The sequence below is a fragment of the Mobula birostris genome, chromosome 9 (genome assembly GCF_030028105.1).
Source record: "Mobula birostris isolate sMobBir1 chromosome 9, sMobBir1.hap1, whole genome shotgun sequence".
NCBI classification, from domain to species: domain Eukaryota; kingdom Metazoa; phylum Chordata; class Chondrichthyes; order Myliobatiformes; family Myliobatidae; genus Mobula; species Mobula birostris.
The window spans coordinates 3442621-3460348 of NC_092378.1; the positions used below are offsets into that span (position 1 = coordinate 3442621).

Genomic DNA, 17728 nt, shown 5'->3' on the forward strand with positions numbered 1-17728 from the left:
CCGTGCCTCCTCAGACTGAATAACATGCTGTCCCATCATGCACAACAAACTAAACCTGTGTTACTGCAGGAGCAATCGAACCATCGCCTTTTGCCTTTGTTCATTGTTAATGGGACATCTTGGTCCACACAGGGATAATCTGTCTCATGTGATTGGAAGCCAGAACAACGATTCCCAAAGTCCAACACAACAAACTGCTGGAGGAACTCAGCATGTCGAGCAGGATCTGTGGAAGGAAAGGGACTGTTGACGTTTTGGGTCAAGCCCCTTCATCTGGGCTGAGAGGGGAGAGGGCTGGTATAAAGGAGAGAGGGGGGGCATGATGGGACACAGGCCAGGGATGATGGGTGGATTTAGGAGGGGAGGGGGCTTTGAAAGATGATAGCTAGATTGAGCCTGTCACAATTAGAGAGTTTGAGCACACTCGCAGGTGGGCAACTGGAAGGAATCAGCAATCAGCAATGAGTATGCATATAAAGCTAATTAAGGCTTCTTTGTGACTGCACTTAACCCCCCTTCCTTTCATTTCGTCTTGTCGAGTCTGTACTGAACCACAGCGATAGCACCCTCCCTGCTTACCTTAGTCCTCATCCTGGAAAAAGACTACAGTTTCAATTTGTGCAGTAAAGGAGTGGAGTTCATTTCATATTAAGTTGCAGATTCTGAGCCGCAGTGATGACTTTAGGTTTTAGTTTGAGAGTTTTTGTTGGCCTAGTGTTTATTATTTTCTGTTTGTTCTGCACAGTTGTTTGAACCATTCAATGGGCTTCAGTGTTTCCCACTCTGCAATTGGGCCATTGTCACACATCTGTGTCAGACCCTGGCAAGGAAGGGGGAGGAGCTGCAGTGGGGAAGACATGATAGAGGGATGAAGACAAAAGAAAAGGAGGAAGGAGGAGTCAGGAGATGAGAGGGGAGGGGGAAGATGAATACAGAGGGTGGAGGAACACAATAATGATCAGTGAGGGAGGTGACAATGGGAAGCACTGTAGAGTGGGACCACGATCAGGTGGGGAGGGAGGAGATCTGCTGGGCAGCAGAGAGACGGAGCTAGGGGAAGAAGGACAGAATTGACTGATGGGAAGGATGGAGGGGGAACACAGATAGGAAGACTGGAGGAGAGGGAGGAGGGGGGAGAATGGTGGAGTGGTGAAGAAGGGGAGAGAGGAAGAGAGGGGAGTGGGGAGAGAGGGAGAGGGGGAGTGGGGAGATGGGGAGTGGGGGAGGGAGAGGGAAGGAAGAGGGGAGTGAGAGGAGAAAGGGAGAGGAGAGGGGGAGCAGAAGGGAAGAGGGAGGAGGAGAGAGGGAAGGGGAGGGAGGGAGATTGAGGGAGAGAGAAAGTTGGCATGTGAATCAGGGGGAGGAAGGGTTACCTGAAACTGGAAGTTTAATATTCATCCCAAGGGACTGTAGACCAAGTAGGTGGAATACCAACATTCCTCATGGGCTATTTAGTCACACGCTCAGTAGCCACTTTACTCAGTACACCTGTACACCTGCTTGTTCATGCAAATACCTAATCAGCCAATTATGTGGCAGCAACTCAATACACAGAAGCATGCAGACATGGTCAAGAGGCTCAGTTCCCGTTCAGACCAAACATCAGAATGGGGAAGAAATGTGATCCTAGTGACTTTCACTGTGGAATGATTGCTAATGATAGACAGGGTACTTTGAGTATCTCAGAAACTGCCGATCTTCTGGGGTTTTCGTACACAGCAGTCTTGAGAATTTAAGAGAATGGTGTGAAAAAACAAAAAAAAATCATTGAGCAGAAACGGCTTGTAAGTGAGAGAGGTCAAAGAAAATGGCTGGAGCGGTTCAAGCTGACGGAAAGGTGAAAGTAACTCAAATAACTAATGTGCTACTTGTCTGGAGGAAGATGACACCAGCAAACAACACACCAAAGGCAACATCCTCCAGAAGGGTCACAAAACTACTCCTTTCACTTCGTTTAAGTCTTCTTTTTCTTTCAAATGTGGTTCTGCTACTGTTGGAGCCTGTAATCGATACATTGGCGGTGTGTTACCAGGCCGATTGAGTGATCTGGTGCTTTGCTGTCCCTGAGGGGTTCCATAGAGTTTTGAGCAAAGCGTACAGCCTCAGAGCCAGGAAGCCTGGAGGTGGGGTGTAAGCCCACAGTTGACTCCATTTCTCATTGAACTAGCCGATTAAAGTGTTGAGGAAAATTAAAATCATCAAGGAAAGAGGAGAAGGCGAGCGGGTAATCAGCACCGTTCACCAGCATCTCACTCGCTGCTCCCAGTGGAAGGTCCCTGCGTTTGAATGGTCCCTCTCTCCCTCGATGCTGTTGGAGGGTGGTGCCAGAGCCCTGGGTCTTGGGCAGGGTTTGATCAATATGGTTTGCGGTCTGGGCTCTGTGGTTCACGTTATGATGTGTTTCCGGTTTCTGGTTGCTCCTTTTTGTGTTATTGTATTTTGGGTAATTTTGAATCGGGGCAGCCTGCAGATAATGAACACTAAGCTGAACTGAAAGTGTCTGGACTCAAGTGTTTTATATTCTGTGTTTCTTTGTTCATTTTTTGCTGTCTGCATGATTTTTTTCTGCACATGGGGTGGGGGTTGATGATTTTCTTTGAACAGGTTCCATGGTGTTTCCTTGTTTTGTGGCTGTCTGTGGGAAGACAAATCTCAGGGTTTTATACTGCATTCATACTTTGATAATAACTGTACTTTGAATCTTTTTTACCACAGTGGTTTGCAGAAGAGCATCTCTGAACCCACAACCTGTTGACCCTTGAAGTGGATGTGCTACAGCAGCCGAAGACCATGAACACACACCCTGTGGCCACTGTACTCGATACAAGAGGTACATAATAAAATGGCCAATGAGTAGATAGAGCAAGGGGAAGGACAGAAATGGCTGATGGGAAGAAGGACAGAAATGGCTGATGGGAAAGGTGGAAGGTGTGTGTGGGAGAGGAGAATAAAATAGAAGATCTGGAAAAAGTAAAAGAGTGGTGGGGAGGAAACCAGGGATGACAGTTACCTGAATTGGAAAACCGAACGTCCATCGAATAAGACCACAGTCCACCCAAAAGGACTACCAACGTACCTCATCTGATGTTTGGCCTTGTGCTCACTCAGCAACGTTACTTATTAATTCTGCTTTTCACATAACGTCAGTATTGTCCAGTGTTACGACACATAGCTTCTTTATTATGGTGAAACTCACACCAAGATCAATAAATCCGAAGAACAGCTCACATCTAAATTCGACCAGCCTAGTAATAACAGTACAAGAGGTGGGCTGTACAGGCATGCATGGCACTGTAAGCCAATCAGAAGACACAGTTTAACATGCTATCAACCCTAACGTTACAGAATTCATTCCTGAATCAGACATGTTGTATTCACATGCTTTGTCCTTGTTGTGTTAGAGGCTGGTGAGGGACACACAGGTGGCTCTGAGAAGAGTTTCTGAAGGGAAGAGATTGTCTGTAGGTTGTGTACATTGTCTAAGCAGAGTGTGGTTTGTTTTCATTGACATGAGTTCTTTCTGCTTTTGCAGGAGAGAGGAAGGTCAGTAAACTCATGCAGTGTTTGACAAGGCAGGGGTGAGAGACAAGCTTCACTACCAGGGATACTCGGACCTAAAGGCCACTATGTGAGATGGCCTCTAATAAATCCGACAGGGAATTTCTTTTGCTTTACAGTTCCAGAGACTCAGGTTTGACACAAACCTTGGGTTCTGTCTGTGTGGAGACAGGTTCTCCCTGTGACCGCATCGATTTCCCCCAAATACCTCCCACATCCCAAGGGAGGGGTAAATCAGCTTCTGTAAGTGAACCCTAGTGTAGGTTAGCGGGAAACAGGAATCAAAGGGATGTTAATGGATACGTGAGAGAAACATTGTTGAGGTGTAAAGGGAATGCTGGAGGAACTCAGCAGGTCACGCAGCACCTATGGAAATGATTAAACAGTCTACAGGTCAGGACGAGATTCTTCATCAGGAAGGGCGAAGAAGTCAGACTACGTAGGTGGGTGGAATGGTAGGAGTACAAATTGGCAGTTGATAAGGTGAGACCAGGTGAGAGAGGATGTGGTGGGTAGAAGGTGATAGATGGAAAGGTAAAGGGCTGAAGAAGTCTGATAGGAGAGGAGCATGGACTATGAGAAAGAGGAGACAGGCGGGTGAGGAGAAGGAGTTGGAGGAGATCCAGAATGGGGAGGGCGAGAAATTATCAGAATTTCAAGAATTCAATGTTTACGCTGTCAAGGGGTTTCAGGATAAGCCCATGAGGGAGGAAGGAGGCGAATGAGATGGGGAAGGGGAGGTGAACAGGACTCTGTGGGGTGATCATTAAATTACTAGAAGACACACAAAATGCTGGAGGAACTCAGCAAGCAAGGCAGCATCTATGGAAAAGAGTAGAATCAATGTTTCGGGCTGACTCGTAACATTAACTGTTTACTCTTTTCCATAGATGCTGCCTGGCCTGCTGAGTTCCTCCAGCATTTGGTGTGTGTTGCACCTGCAGATTGCCCCTTGTTTGTGATTAAGTTACTGGACTTCAGTTGAGTTGTGGAACATGAATCCAAGGAAAGGAGCTCAAATCACACCTCATGCAGCTGAGGGATTTTTGGTGGCTGGTGCCAGCGCTTTAGAGTGCTACTAATAGGGGTTTACTTTCTGCTCATGTCTGTAGGGAGTTTGTATGTTCGCCCTGTGACCATGTGGTTTCCTCCAGGTGCTCTGGGTTCCTCCCACATTCCAAAGACACCCAGGTGAGGTCAAATAGTTGTGGGCGTGTTATGTTGGTGCTGGGAGCACAGTGACACTTGCGGGCTCTCCCCAGTACAATGCTTGGACTGCGCTGGTCGTTGACACATTTCACTGTATGTTTTGATGTACATGTGACAGCTAAAGCTAATCTTTGAATTTTAAATTTAAAGGAAAAATCCAGGGAGTCATGTACCACAGGACTGTCTCTCTGAAGTTCTTTAAGGAAGGAACTCTACAAACCTTACACATGGAATTATAGTTGCACCCATGTGATTGATTCTTAACTCCCTCAGTTTCTGGGTGAATAGGATGGACAACAAACATGAGTATTGCCGGCAATAACTTTACCCTGGATGGTCCCAAGCCCTGCTGTGAAACGAGGAGGGTTGGGCTTTGGGCTAGCAACACCATCCCGTAAATACCTGGAGCTACGGAAACACCAACAGAAGCTCCAAAGTCCTCATCCCTGGGAGAGGAAGGATACAGCAGGAAGATGCACCACACCTGGGGACAGCTTGAAAGACAGGACCAGGACACATGACTTTGCTGAGCTGCTGTTGGTAGTCTAAGCCCCAGTGGGGGTGAAGGGGTTAAAATGCCAGTAACGTCCACATCCTACAAACGTATTAGTAAAGAGAGAGACTCGTGTGTACAGTACACCTACACAGGCCTGTTCATATAATGCGACATCAAGGCAATATAATTTCATGGACCGAAATATTTTAGAGCATTTATAGCCGTCAATAACCATTTGTACAGATTGAGGGATTGCCATTTCTACAAATGGAATCCCAAAAAGTCCAATAGTTTTTATGAAGTTGTTAAATATGATGTTTATAACTCAATAAAACAGTTTCTCCTTGAACTTTGATACTTAGTCAAGCTGTCACAGTGTGCAAGCAGCTTCCGTGATCTCACTGTGGCACGTCTCGAGAGTTGCCATTCTCACGGTGGTAGCTGCTGGGTTCCTCCTCGGGCTCCTCCTGTGCTCCAGCCCGCTTCCTCCTCCAGTCCTCCCTCCGGGAGCCGTCGACTTGGCTGGTCGCGCCGTAGGAGGTCTTCTTCTTTGCGCCAATGAAGGTGCTGTCATTGAGTTCCGTCTCCTCTGCCAGCTCGTCCTGATCTATAATCCCACACTTGTCCTCCTGCGTCTCTTCAGGGTCTGCCCAATCCTGCTTCTCCCCCGAGGCAAAGACCCCGTAGAAGATCACGCCGCTGAAATGGACGACTGAGGCAATCAGAAACACGTTCTGCCACTCCTGCCGAGTCTGGGGACACACAATGAACAAAGAAAGCTGAGTCTCAGCGCTAAAGACATCACGGACAGGGGCAGGGAGAGATGGAGAGATAGATAGATAGATAGATATACTTTATTAATCCCAAGGGAAATTGGGGAGGGAGAAGGTAGACCCACTGTGTCATGGTGAACAGTGCCAGAAACCCAGGTACAATCACAACTTCCAGTGTTAAGTGTGTGCAGTTTGCATCTGGTCCCTGTGACTGAGCAGATTTTCTGCTAAAGTTATACAGCTGAGAATGAGGCCCTTCAGCCCATCAAGTCCATGCCAGATTTCACATTCAGATTTATTTATCAGGCGTACATCGAAACGGACTATGAAACCCGTCATCTGCATTAACAACCAGCACACCTAGAAATGTGCAAGTACAGTACTGCCACCCATCCCAGTGCAGCAGAGCGTAATCACCACGTTCAGCAGAACAACACGGAACATCACAATCAGCAAAGCAACAACAGCAAAACAAGCTGTTAAAGCAAAGATGCTGAGAGGAGGTTTACAGAGTGGGCATCAACAAGGCAAAGGGTCACTGTTTTTCTCCTAGGGCATAGATTAAAAATGAGGTACTGCAGGTGGATAGGAAATGCAAGAGAACACTTAAGAGAGAAATCAGGAAGGCTGAAAGAAGGCATGAGGTTGCTCAAGCAGACAAGGTGAAGGGGAATCCCAAGGTCTCACGCATGGTGTGTGGCCTCCTGGGTGCAAGGGTCAGAGATGTCTCGGAGAGGCGGCAGGGCATTCTGAAAGGGGAGGGTGAGCAGCCAACTGTCGTGGTGCATGTAGGTACTAACGATATAGGAAGAATGTGGGATGAGGTCCTATAAGCTGAATTTAGGGAGCTAGGAGATAAATTAAAGAGTAGGACCTGAAAGGTAATCATCTCAGGATTATTACCGGTGCCACATACTAGCCAGAGTTGGAATAGCAGGATAGCTGGAATGAATATGTTGCTTGAGCGGTGGTGCAGGAGGGAGGGTTTCAGATTATTGGAGCATTGGAACCGCTTCTGGGGGAGGTGGGACCAGTACCATCCGGACGGTCTACATCTGGGCAGGGCCAAGATCAATATCCTATGGAGATTGTTTGCTAGTGCTGTTGAGGAGGCTTTAAGGTAATATGGCAGGGGGATGGGAACCCACACAGAAAAGAAGAGGGAAGTGATGCAGAGACCAAAGCTAGAGTTAGTGAAGAAAAAAGTAAAAGTAGAGTGCATAAAAGTATAAAGCAAAAATCGCATAGGTCACTAGATTCTAAAAGGACAATGAGTATAAGGGCACCTTATCTAAATGCCTGTAGAATTAGAAACAAGGTTAGTGAACTTGTGGCACAGATCCGTACCAAGGCATATGACTTAGTGGCTGTTACAGAAACCTGGTTGCAAGGTGGAGATGACTGGGAATTAAATATCCAAGGGTATCAGATAATACGGAAAGATAGGCAGGAAGGCAGAGGAGGTCAAGTGGCGCTTTTGATTAGGTATGAGATCAGGGCGATTGTGAGATGATATAAGATCTATGGAGCAGAGTGTTGAGTCCATCTGGGTAGAGATTAAGAATAGTAAAGGGAAAAAAATCACTGGTGGGAGTTGTCTTTAGGCCACCTAATAAAAATATTGCAGTGGCAGAGGCGATTAACCAAGAAATAACTGAGGCTTGTAAGAACGGAACGACAGTCGTTATGGGGGATTTCAACTTCCACATAGATTGGGTGAATCAGGTTGGTCAAGGAAGTCTTGAGGAGGATGCATCCGTGATGGCTTTCTTGAGCAGCATGTTAGTGAACCTACAAGGGAAAATGCTATCTTAGATCTAGTCCTGTGCAATGAGACAGGTAAGATTAACGATCTTGTAGTCAGGAACCTCTTGAAAAGAGTGATCATAGTATGATTGAATTTCGCATTCAGATGAAGAATGAAATAGTTAGAACTAAAACTAGTGTATTATGCTTGAACAAGGGAGACTACAACAGGATGAGGGAGGAGATGACTAGTGTGGATTGGGAGCACAGGCTATTTGGTAGGACAGTTGAGGAACAGTGGAATACTTTCAAAGAGATTTTTCACAGTGCTCAAGAAAAGTATATTCCAGTCAAAAGTAAGGACAGTAAGTGTGGGGAGAGTCAACCTTGGAAAACTAAGGAAATAAAAGGTAGTGACAAATTAAAAGCTCGTGTGTACAAAGTCACAAAGAGTAGTGGGAGACTGGAGGATTAGGAAAACTTTAAAAAGCAACAAAGAACAACTAAACAAGAAATAAGGAAAGGGAAGATAAGAGTATGAAAGTAAATTAGCACAAAATATAAAAACAGATAGCAAAAGTTTTTATAAATATATAAAGCGGAAGAGGGTGGCTAAAGTCAACATAGGTCCCTTGGAAGACGAGAAGGTGAAATTGATATTGGGTGATAAGGAAATGGCCGAGGCATTGAACGACTATTTTCTGTCGGTCATCACGGTCTAATATGCCAAAGAAGGATGTTATGGACGAAATGGGAGGTGAAGACCTTGATAAAATCACTGTCACTAAAGAGATAGTGATGAGAAAACTAGAGGGCCTGAAGGTAGATAAGTCCCCTGGTCCTGATGGGAAGCACCCCATGGTGTTGAGGGAACTGGCGGAGGTTATAGTAGACATGTTGGTAATCATTTATCAAAACTCCCTAGACTCTGGGTAGGTCCCGGCGGATTGGAAGACAGCAATTGTCACGCCACTTTTTAAAAAAGGATGTAGGCAAAAGACAGGCAACTACAGGCCAGTTAGCTTAACATCTGTAGTCGGGAAAATGCTTGAAGCTGTCATTAAGGAAGAAATAGCAACACATTTAGAAAGGAGTGGTTCCATTAGACAGACGCAGCATGGATTCAGAAAGGGCAGGTCCTGTTTGACAAACTTACTGAAGTACTTTGAGGACATAATGAGTGCAGTGAATAGAGGGGAACAGGTGGATGTCGTATACTTGGATTTCCAGAAGGCGCCGCACAAGAGACTTATGAATAAGATACGGATGCATGGAGTCAGAGGAAGTGTTTGGCATGGATAGTGGATTGGTTAACCAGTAGAAGGCAGAGAGTTGGTATAAATGGGTGTTTCTCCGGTTGGCAGTCAGTGGTGAGTGGGGTGCCACAGGGGTCGGTGCTGGGCCCGCAGCTGTTTACCATTTACATTGATGATTTGGAAGCGGGGACTGAGTGCGGTATAGCAAAATTTGCTGATGACACTAAACTGAGTGGAAAAGCAAATTGTACAGAGAATATGGAGAGTCTGCAGAGGGATATAGATAGGTTAAGTGAATGGGCCAAGGTCTGGCAGATGGAATACAACGTTGGTAAATGCGAGATCATCCACTTTGGAAGGAATAATAGAAAAGCAGATTATTATTTAAATGGTGAAAGATTGCAGCATGCAGTTGTGCAGAGGGACTTGGGAGTGCTTGTTCATGAATCACAAAAAGTTGGCTTGCAGGTACAACAGGTTATTAAGAAGGCAAACGGAATGTTGGCCTTCATTGCTAGAGGGATTGAATTCAAGAGCAGGGAGGTCATGCTGCAACTATACAGGGTACTGGTGAGGCCGCACCTGGAGTACTGTGTGCAGTTCTGGTCTCCATACTTGAGGAAGGATATACTGGCTTTGGAGGCAGTGCAGAGGAGGTTCACCAGGTTGATTCCAGGGATGAAGGGGTTAACCTATGAGGAGAGATTGAGTCCCCTGGGACTATACTCTCTGAAGTTCAGAAAAATGAGAGGGGATCTTATAGAAAGATACAAGATTTTGAAAGGGATAGATAAGATAGAAGTAGGAAAGTTGTTTCCATTGGTAGGTGAGACCAGAACTAGGGGACAGATTCAGGGGGAGAAGGTTTAGGACAGAAACGAGGAGAAACTGTTTTTCCCAGAGAGTGGTGAATCTGTGGAACTCTCTGCCCAGGGAAGCAGTTGAGGCTTCTTCACTAAGTATATTTAAGAAACAGTTAGATAGGTTTTTGCATAGTAAGGGAATTAATGATTATCGGGAAAAGGCAGGTAGATGGAGCTGAGTTTACGGACAGATCAGCCATGATCTTACTGAATGGTGGGGCAGGCTCGATGGGCCGGATGGCCTACTCCTGCTCCTATATCTTGTGTTCTTTTGTGTTCTTGTGAGATGGTGGAAATCGTAAATGGATTCTTTGCATCTGTATTTACTCAGGAGATGGAGACAGAGTCTATAGAAGTGAGGCAAAGCGGCAACAACTTCATGGACTCTCTACAGGTTACACAGGAGGAGGTGTTTGTTGTCCTGAGGCAAATCAGAGTGGATAAATCCCTAAGGTCTGTCAATGTGTTCCCCCGGACCCTGTGGGAGGCAAGTGCAGAAATTATAGGGGCCCTAGCAGTTATATTTTAAAAATCCTTAGCAATGGGTGAGGTGCTGGAGGATTGGAGGATAGCTACTGTTGTTCTGTTGTTTAAGAAAGTCTTTAAGAATAAGCCAGGAAATTATAGGCCGGTGAGCCTGATATCAGGAGTGGGAAAGTTATTAGAAGGTATTCTAAGGGACCGGATATATACGTAATTGGATAGACAGGCACTGATTAGGGATAGTTAACATGGCTTCATACAGGGTAGGTCATATCTAACCAATCTTATAGAGTTTCAAGGAAGTTACCAGGAAAGTGGATGAAGGCAAGGCAGCGGATGTTGTCTACGTGGACCTTAGCAGGGCATTCGACAAGGTCATGCATGAGAGCCTGGTGAAGATGGTTCAGTCGCTCTGCATTCAAGATGAGGTAGAAAATTGGATTAGACATTGGCTTCATGGGAGAAGCTAGGCAGTGGGTGTAGATGGTTGCCTCACTGACTGGAGGCCTGTGACTAGTGGAATATTGCACAGATCAGTGCTGGGTCCGCTATTGCTTTGCATCCTTACCAATGACCAGGATGATCATTGGATCAACAAATTTGACTCGGGGCGTAGTGGACAGTGAAGAAGACTATCAAAGCTTGCAGTGGGATTTGTATCGGCTGGGAAAACAGGCTCAAAATGGCAGATGGAAGTTAATGCAAGGCAAGCAGCATACTCCAGCACAGAAACAGGCTCTTTGGCCCACTTAGTCTGTGCCATACTATTATTCTGCCTAATCCTACTGACCTGCACCTAGTCAATGTCCTCCAAACCCCTCCCATCCATGTACCTATCCAAATTTCTCTTAAATTTTTAAATCTAACCTTCATCCACCACTTCTGCTGGCAGCTCACTCCACACTCTCACCACCCTCTGAGTGAAGTTGTTCCCTCTCATGTTCCCATTAAACATTTCACCTTTCACCCTTAACCCATGACCTCTAGTTGTAGTCCCACCCAACCTCAGTGGAAAAAGCCTACTTGCATTTACCCTATCTATACCCTCATAATTCTGTGTGCCACTGTCAAATCTTCCCTCATTCCCTATGCTCCAGGGAATAAAGTCCTAATATATGTAAACTTTCCCTAAAACGTGTCCTCAAGTCCTGGCAACATTTTTGCAAATTTTCTCTGCACTCTTTCAATCTTATTGGCATTTTTTTCTGTAGGTAGGTGAACAGAAATGCACACAATGCTCCAAATTAGGCCTCGCTAACATCTTACACATCTTCAACATTACAACCCGACTCTTGTACTCTAATTTATGGAGGCCCTTCTATCAGATTTAATCTGCAATATTTTTTGAATCTCCTCTCCAGATCAGCAAACTTCCTCGTTTTTAGGCAGAGATGTAATTTCTCCTTTGCTCGTCACTCTTGGCTGCACCGCAGTCCACATTCAGGCAATGTTTTCCTAACTCTACAACCCAGCTGGTGAACCTATCCCTTCTGATCTTCCTTGGTTGCTATGGCTTCATATTTGTTTCCATTGGTTCCCACCCTCTCTGCCATCCACTCCATCAAAATCCCTGAACAGCTCTCCCTTAACCTTCTCTCTCAAAAACTTTGGCTTTTTCACCATGTTACAGAACTCCCTCACCCCTACAGCAGTCCCTAATGAATCATTTTTTCTATCTTCTTTAACGGGCTTGGGTTTGATTTCGTTTGGGGTTTGGGGTTTGATGTTCTTGTTGCTGGTTGGCTCAATCTGTTAGTTTTTTGTGTGAGGGAGGGGGTTGGATTTGAGGTTTGACCTTCTGTTGTCAGTTGGATCGGTCTGTTAGTTTTTTGCGTGAGGGAGGGGGTGTTTTGGTTCTTGGTTCTTGATCCTCCAAAATATTCTGCATGAAATTTAAACTGGAGGTGGCGGAGGGTGGGCTTAAGAAGGAGATTTTTGAAGTAGAAAAGCTGCCTTAAATTTAATTGGGTTTGGTTGTGTGACCGTGGTAGGATGAAGATTATTCCGTGCTTTAATTGTGTGGGGGAAAAATGAATTGCTGTACACATCTGACTTGGTAGTCAGTATTTCAAATTGAGTTGAGTGCCCTCGTCTGCTCCTAATAGGTTTGGGTTTGATGTGGGATTGGTAGTCTATGTTGAGCTGACCATTTAACATTTTGTAAAAACAGGTCAGGCAGTGTGCTTCACGTCTATCTTGGAGAGAGTTCCACTTTAATGAATTTAAAAGTTGAGCAACTCATAGGTATTTGTGACAAATCGGTCGGCCAGTCTTTGGACTCGCTCGATGGAAGTAGTGTTTTTGTCTGTGGATGGGTCCCATGCAGCAACTGCATATTCCAAATGTGGCCTAACAAGGGTGAGGTACAACTTCCCCTTAACTGAAGCTGAACAATGATGAAAATTGCATCTCAAAAAATTTAGGACTGCTGTTGCGTGATGCGTCTGACTGTTCCAGCGCAGATCATTCTGGATTTTAATATCAAGATACTCGATATGTTTGGTTTCTTCAAGGGTGACACCTAGGATTTTATATGATGTTTTACCTGGTTTTCTCTTCCTGCAGACACGCATGGTTTCACATTTGGGAGGATTGAACTGCATGCCCCATTGTTGAGACCACTCAACCATACTATCAAGATCTTTTTGGAGAGCATCTTCATCATCAGCTGACTTAATTGGCCAGTATATCAAACAATCATCAGCAAAAAGTCTGGTAGTGCTTGTGACTTTTTCATGGATGTCATTAATATAAAGTAAAAACAAATGTGGGCCCAGCACTGTGCCCTGGGGTGTACCACTTAACAATGGACGCCATTTAGAACATTTTCCATTCACGTACACACGTTGAAGACATTTTGTCAAGAAACTGGAAATCCATCTTTTAGTATTGGAGCAAACACCATAGAAGTTGAGCTTCCTAAGTAATCTTTGGTGGGGAATAACATCAAATGCTTTGGAGAAGTCGAGCACTACTAAATCATCAATGACATTGTTATCAAAATTCTTGGCCAGGTCATTAATTGTCAGGATAAGCTGAGACTCGCATGATCTATGCTTCCTAAAAGCATTTTGGTTGTCAGCAAGAATATTGTGTCTGCTAAAATACCTCATCAGATTGCTGTCAATTATATGCTCCAAGAGTTTACAGCAAGTGCCTGTTAAAGAAATAGTACGATAATTTGCTGGGTTGGTGGTTGGACCCTTCTTAAAGACAGGAGTGATGTTTGCCTTTCTCCAATCCAGGGTTTGGATTTGGGGTTTGATGTTCTGTTGTCGGTTGGCCCGATCTGTTAGTTTTTTGTGTGAGGAGAGGGTCTGGATTTGGAGTTTGATGTTCTTGTTGTCTATTGGCTCGATCTGTTAGTTTCTTGTGTGAGGGAGGAGATTTGGATTTGATCTTCTGTTGTTAGTTGGCTCGATCTGTTAGTTTTTTGTGTGGGGGAGGGGGTTTGGATTTGAGGTTTGATCTTCTGTTGTTAGTTGGCCCGATCTGTTAGGTTTTTTTGTGAGGGAAAGGTTGCATTTGAAGTTTGACCATCTGTTGTCGGTTGGCTCGATCTGTTAGTTTTTTGTGTGAGGGAGGGGGTTGGATTTGGAGTTTGATCTCTGTTGTCGGTTGGCTCGATCTGTTAGTTTTTTGTGTGAGGGAGGGGGTTTAGATTTGAGGTTTGATCTTCTGTTGTCAGTTGTTTCAATCTGTTAGTTTTTTGTGTGAGGGAGGGGGTTGGATTTGGGGTTTGATGTTCTTGTTGTCGGTTGGTTCGATCTGTTAGTTTTTATGTGTGATGGAGGGGGCTTTTGCGAGATGTGTTTTTGGTGTTTTTCTTTGAATGCCTTCCACGGTTTTTCATTGTTTCATGGCATTTTCGAGAAGACGAATCTCAGAGTTGTATACTGCACACATACTCTGATTAAAAAATGAACCTTTGGACCTTTGAACCATAAGACAATAGGACATAGGAACAGGAAAGTCTGCTCCTCCATGGCTGATCTATCAACCCCTCCCCCTCCCAACCCCATTGTCCTCCCTTCTCTCCATAACCTTTAACACCCTTACTAATCAAGAACCTATCAACCTCTGCTTTAAATATACTCATTGACTTGACTTGCACGTCCATCTGTGGCAATGAATTTCACAGATTCACCACTCTCTGGCTAAAGAAATTCCTCCTCATCTCTGTTCCAAAGAGATGTCCTATTCTGAGGCTATGCTCTCTGGTCCTCTCTTCTGAACATGTTGGTGTCCAGGTGAAGGTAGTTGATGATGAGTTTGATTGTACCTTGTGTATTGTCATTGCTCCAACAATCAGCGGGCAGATCATTCCTGACAGGGTTCCCACGCCGTTTGATATTCCCATTAGAATGCTGGCATAGCGAGGAGCAATGTCCAGGTGGTTTACGTTGAATCCTGAGGTCAACAACAAAAGCAGATTATCCCAATGAGGAGGTTTGGAACTTGCAAACCTTCCACTGTAACCTAAAGATGGTACTCAAGGTTTAGCCAACTGCCTTTGACAGAGAACATAGAACATCAAACATTATGTTTTATAAGGTTTTATAAGGCGTTGGTCAGACCACACTCGGAGTACTGTGAGCAGTTTTGTGCCCCTTATCTAAGAAAGGATGTGCTGGCGTTGGAGAGGGACCAGAGGAGGTTCACAGCAATTATCCCAGTAATGAATGAGTTAACTATGAGGCGCATTAGATGGCTCTGTGCCTGTACTCACAAGGGTTTAGAAGAATGAGGGGGAGATCTAATTGAAACCTATCGAATATTGTAAGGCCTAGATAGAGTGGATGTGAAGAGGATGTTTCCTGGGGTGGGGGAGTCTTGGAGCAATGGACAGCCTCAGCACAGAAGCATATTCCCTTACAACAGAGATGAGCTGGAATTTCTTTAGCGGCAGAGTGGTGAATCTGTAGAATTCAGTGCCATAGGCAGATGTGAAGGTCAAGTCATTGGGTATATTTAATTCCTGATTAGTCAGAGCATCAAAAGATATGGGAAGAAGGCAAGAAAATGGGGTTGAGAGGGGTATTTAATCAGCTGTGATGAAATGACCTAAATCTGTTCCAATGTCTTATGGTCTATTCCAGCACAGTACAGGCTTCAACCTACAATAGTGCTGCCAGACTGTTAACCTACTCCAAAACAAATCTAGCCCTTCCATTGTACAGAACCCTCTATTCTTCTATTATCTATGTGCCTATCTAAGAGTGTCTCTAATGTATCTGACTCTATCACCACCCTCGTCAGTGTGTCGCAGGCACCTGCCACACCCTGTGTAAAACCTTCTTTTAAACTTTCCCTCTCTCACCTTAAAGCTATGCCTCTGATATGTCCACCCTTGGAAAAAGACTGACTGTCTATAAGACCATGAGACATCGGAGCAGAATTAAGCTACTCAGGCCATCGAATCTGCTCCACCATTCCATCATGGCCAGTCTATTTCCCTCTCAACCTCATTCTCCTGCCTTCTCCCCATAACCTTTGATACCCTGGCTAATCAAGAACCTCTCAACCTCCGCGTTAAATATACCCAATGACTTGGCCTCCACAGCCGTCTGGGTTAATGAATTCCACAGATTCCCCACTGTCTGGCTGAAGAAATTCCTCCTCTTCTCTGCTCTAAAGGCACACCCTTCTATTCTGAGGCTGTGCCCTCTGGTCTTTGACTCCCTCACTAGAGGAAACATTCTCTCCACATCCACTCTGTCTAAGCTTTTCAATATTTGATAGGTTTCAATGAGATCTCCCCTCATTCTTCTAAAATCCAATGACTACAGTCCCAGAGCCATCAACTACTCCTCATACATTAGGCCTTTCAGTCCTGGGATCGTCCTCGTGAATCTCTTCTCGACCCTTTACAAAGCAACTGATCCTTTCTTAGATAAGGGACCCAACACTGCTTGCGATACTCCAGGTGCAGTCTGACCAACACCTCATGATGCATTAGCATTACAATCCCGGGGAAATAAATTGCAAATTAGTTTTGAGAGTTTGATCGGCCTCTGTTCCACCCTTCCTAAAGCAAATAATTCTTCCCCCACAAGAGAACTGGATAACACACCCGAGCTGAATTACTGATGGGGACCAGGAAGAGGTTTGCAAAGGGAGATGTGCACCAAGTTAAGGATACTAACTCGCTGCATTGATTTATCCTACAACCGTCAGGTTCTTGAATCAAACTGCAAGACCCTACACCTATCTCAGCAGCAGCAGGACACTACGAACCACCTCTTGCACTACCATGGACTTGTGTCAGATTGTGTCTTTAGAACGTAGAATAGTACAGCACAGGAACAGGCCATTCGGCCCATAATGTCATGCTGAACTGATTAAGCTAATAGAAATTAATCAAACTAATCTCTTCTACCTGCACATGGTCCATATCCCTCCATTCTTTGCTTAATTATTTGCCTGTCCATGAGCGTCTTGAACACCACTGTCATATCTGCTACCACCACACTCTGTGTAGAAAATCCAGCCCTGCACGTCTCTTTCCATCTTTCCCCTCTCACTTTAAATTCACGTCCTCTGATATTAGACATTTTAACCATGGGAACATGATACTGTCTGTCCATTCTATGCCTCTAATAATTTTATAAATCTCTATCAGGTCTCCCTTCAGTCTCTGCTGCTCGAGCGAAAAAGGGGTGACACGGTATTGCAGCGGTTAGTGCAGTGTATCACAGCTCTGGTCACCTGCGTTCAGTTCTTCCCATGACCATGTGGGTTTCTTCTGGGTGCCCCAGTTTCCTCCCACAGTCCAAAGATATACGGGTTAGTAGATTAATTGGTCACGTGTGTAATTGAGAAGCACGGACTCGTTGGGCCAGAAGGGCCTGGTACTGTGTGTATCTCTAAATAAATAAATATAAAGATAGATATCTAGTCCTGATGGCCTCAGACCAAAACGTTGACTGTTTATTGCAACACTCACAATACGCTGGAGGAACTCAGCAGGTCGGGCAGCATCTGTGGAAAAGATTGGTTGACGTTTCGGGCCGGAACCCTTCGTCAAGACTGTAGAGGGAAGGGGCAAAGGCCCTATAAAGAAGGTGGGAGGAGGGTGGGAAGGAGAAGGCTGGTAGGTTCCAGGTGAAAAACCAGTAAGGGGAAAGATAAAGGGGTGGAGGAGGGGAAGCAGGGAGGGGATAGGCAGGAAAGGTGAAGAAGGAACAGGGGAAAACACTATGGGTAGTAGAAGGAGGCGGAACCATGAGGAAGGTGATAGGCAGCTGGGGGAGGGGGCAGAGTGACATAGGGATAGGGGAAGGGAGGGGGAGGGAATTACCGGAAGTTGGAGAATTCTATGTTCATACCAAGGGGCTGGAGACT

General features: G+C 45.2%; 1 protein-coding gene across 1 annotated transcript in view; it reads right to left on the reverse strand.

Annotated features, from left to right (window-relative positions):
• Nucleotides 1–5661: 5661 nt before the first annotated feature.
• Nucleotides 5662–17728, reverse strand: part of slc17a8 (solute carrier family 17 member 8) — a 90735-nt gene continuing 78668 nt past the window's right edge. Inside the window, exons 11-12 of the mRNA XM_072269313.1 lie at nt 14667–14794; nt 5662–6015 (exon numbers count right to left, since the gene is read on the reverse strand). Of these exons, the coding sequence (XP_072125414.1) occupies nt 5662–6015; nt 14667–14794 (482 nt within the window). The remainder of the gene's footprint in view (nt 6016–14666; nt 14795–17728) is intronic.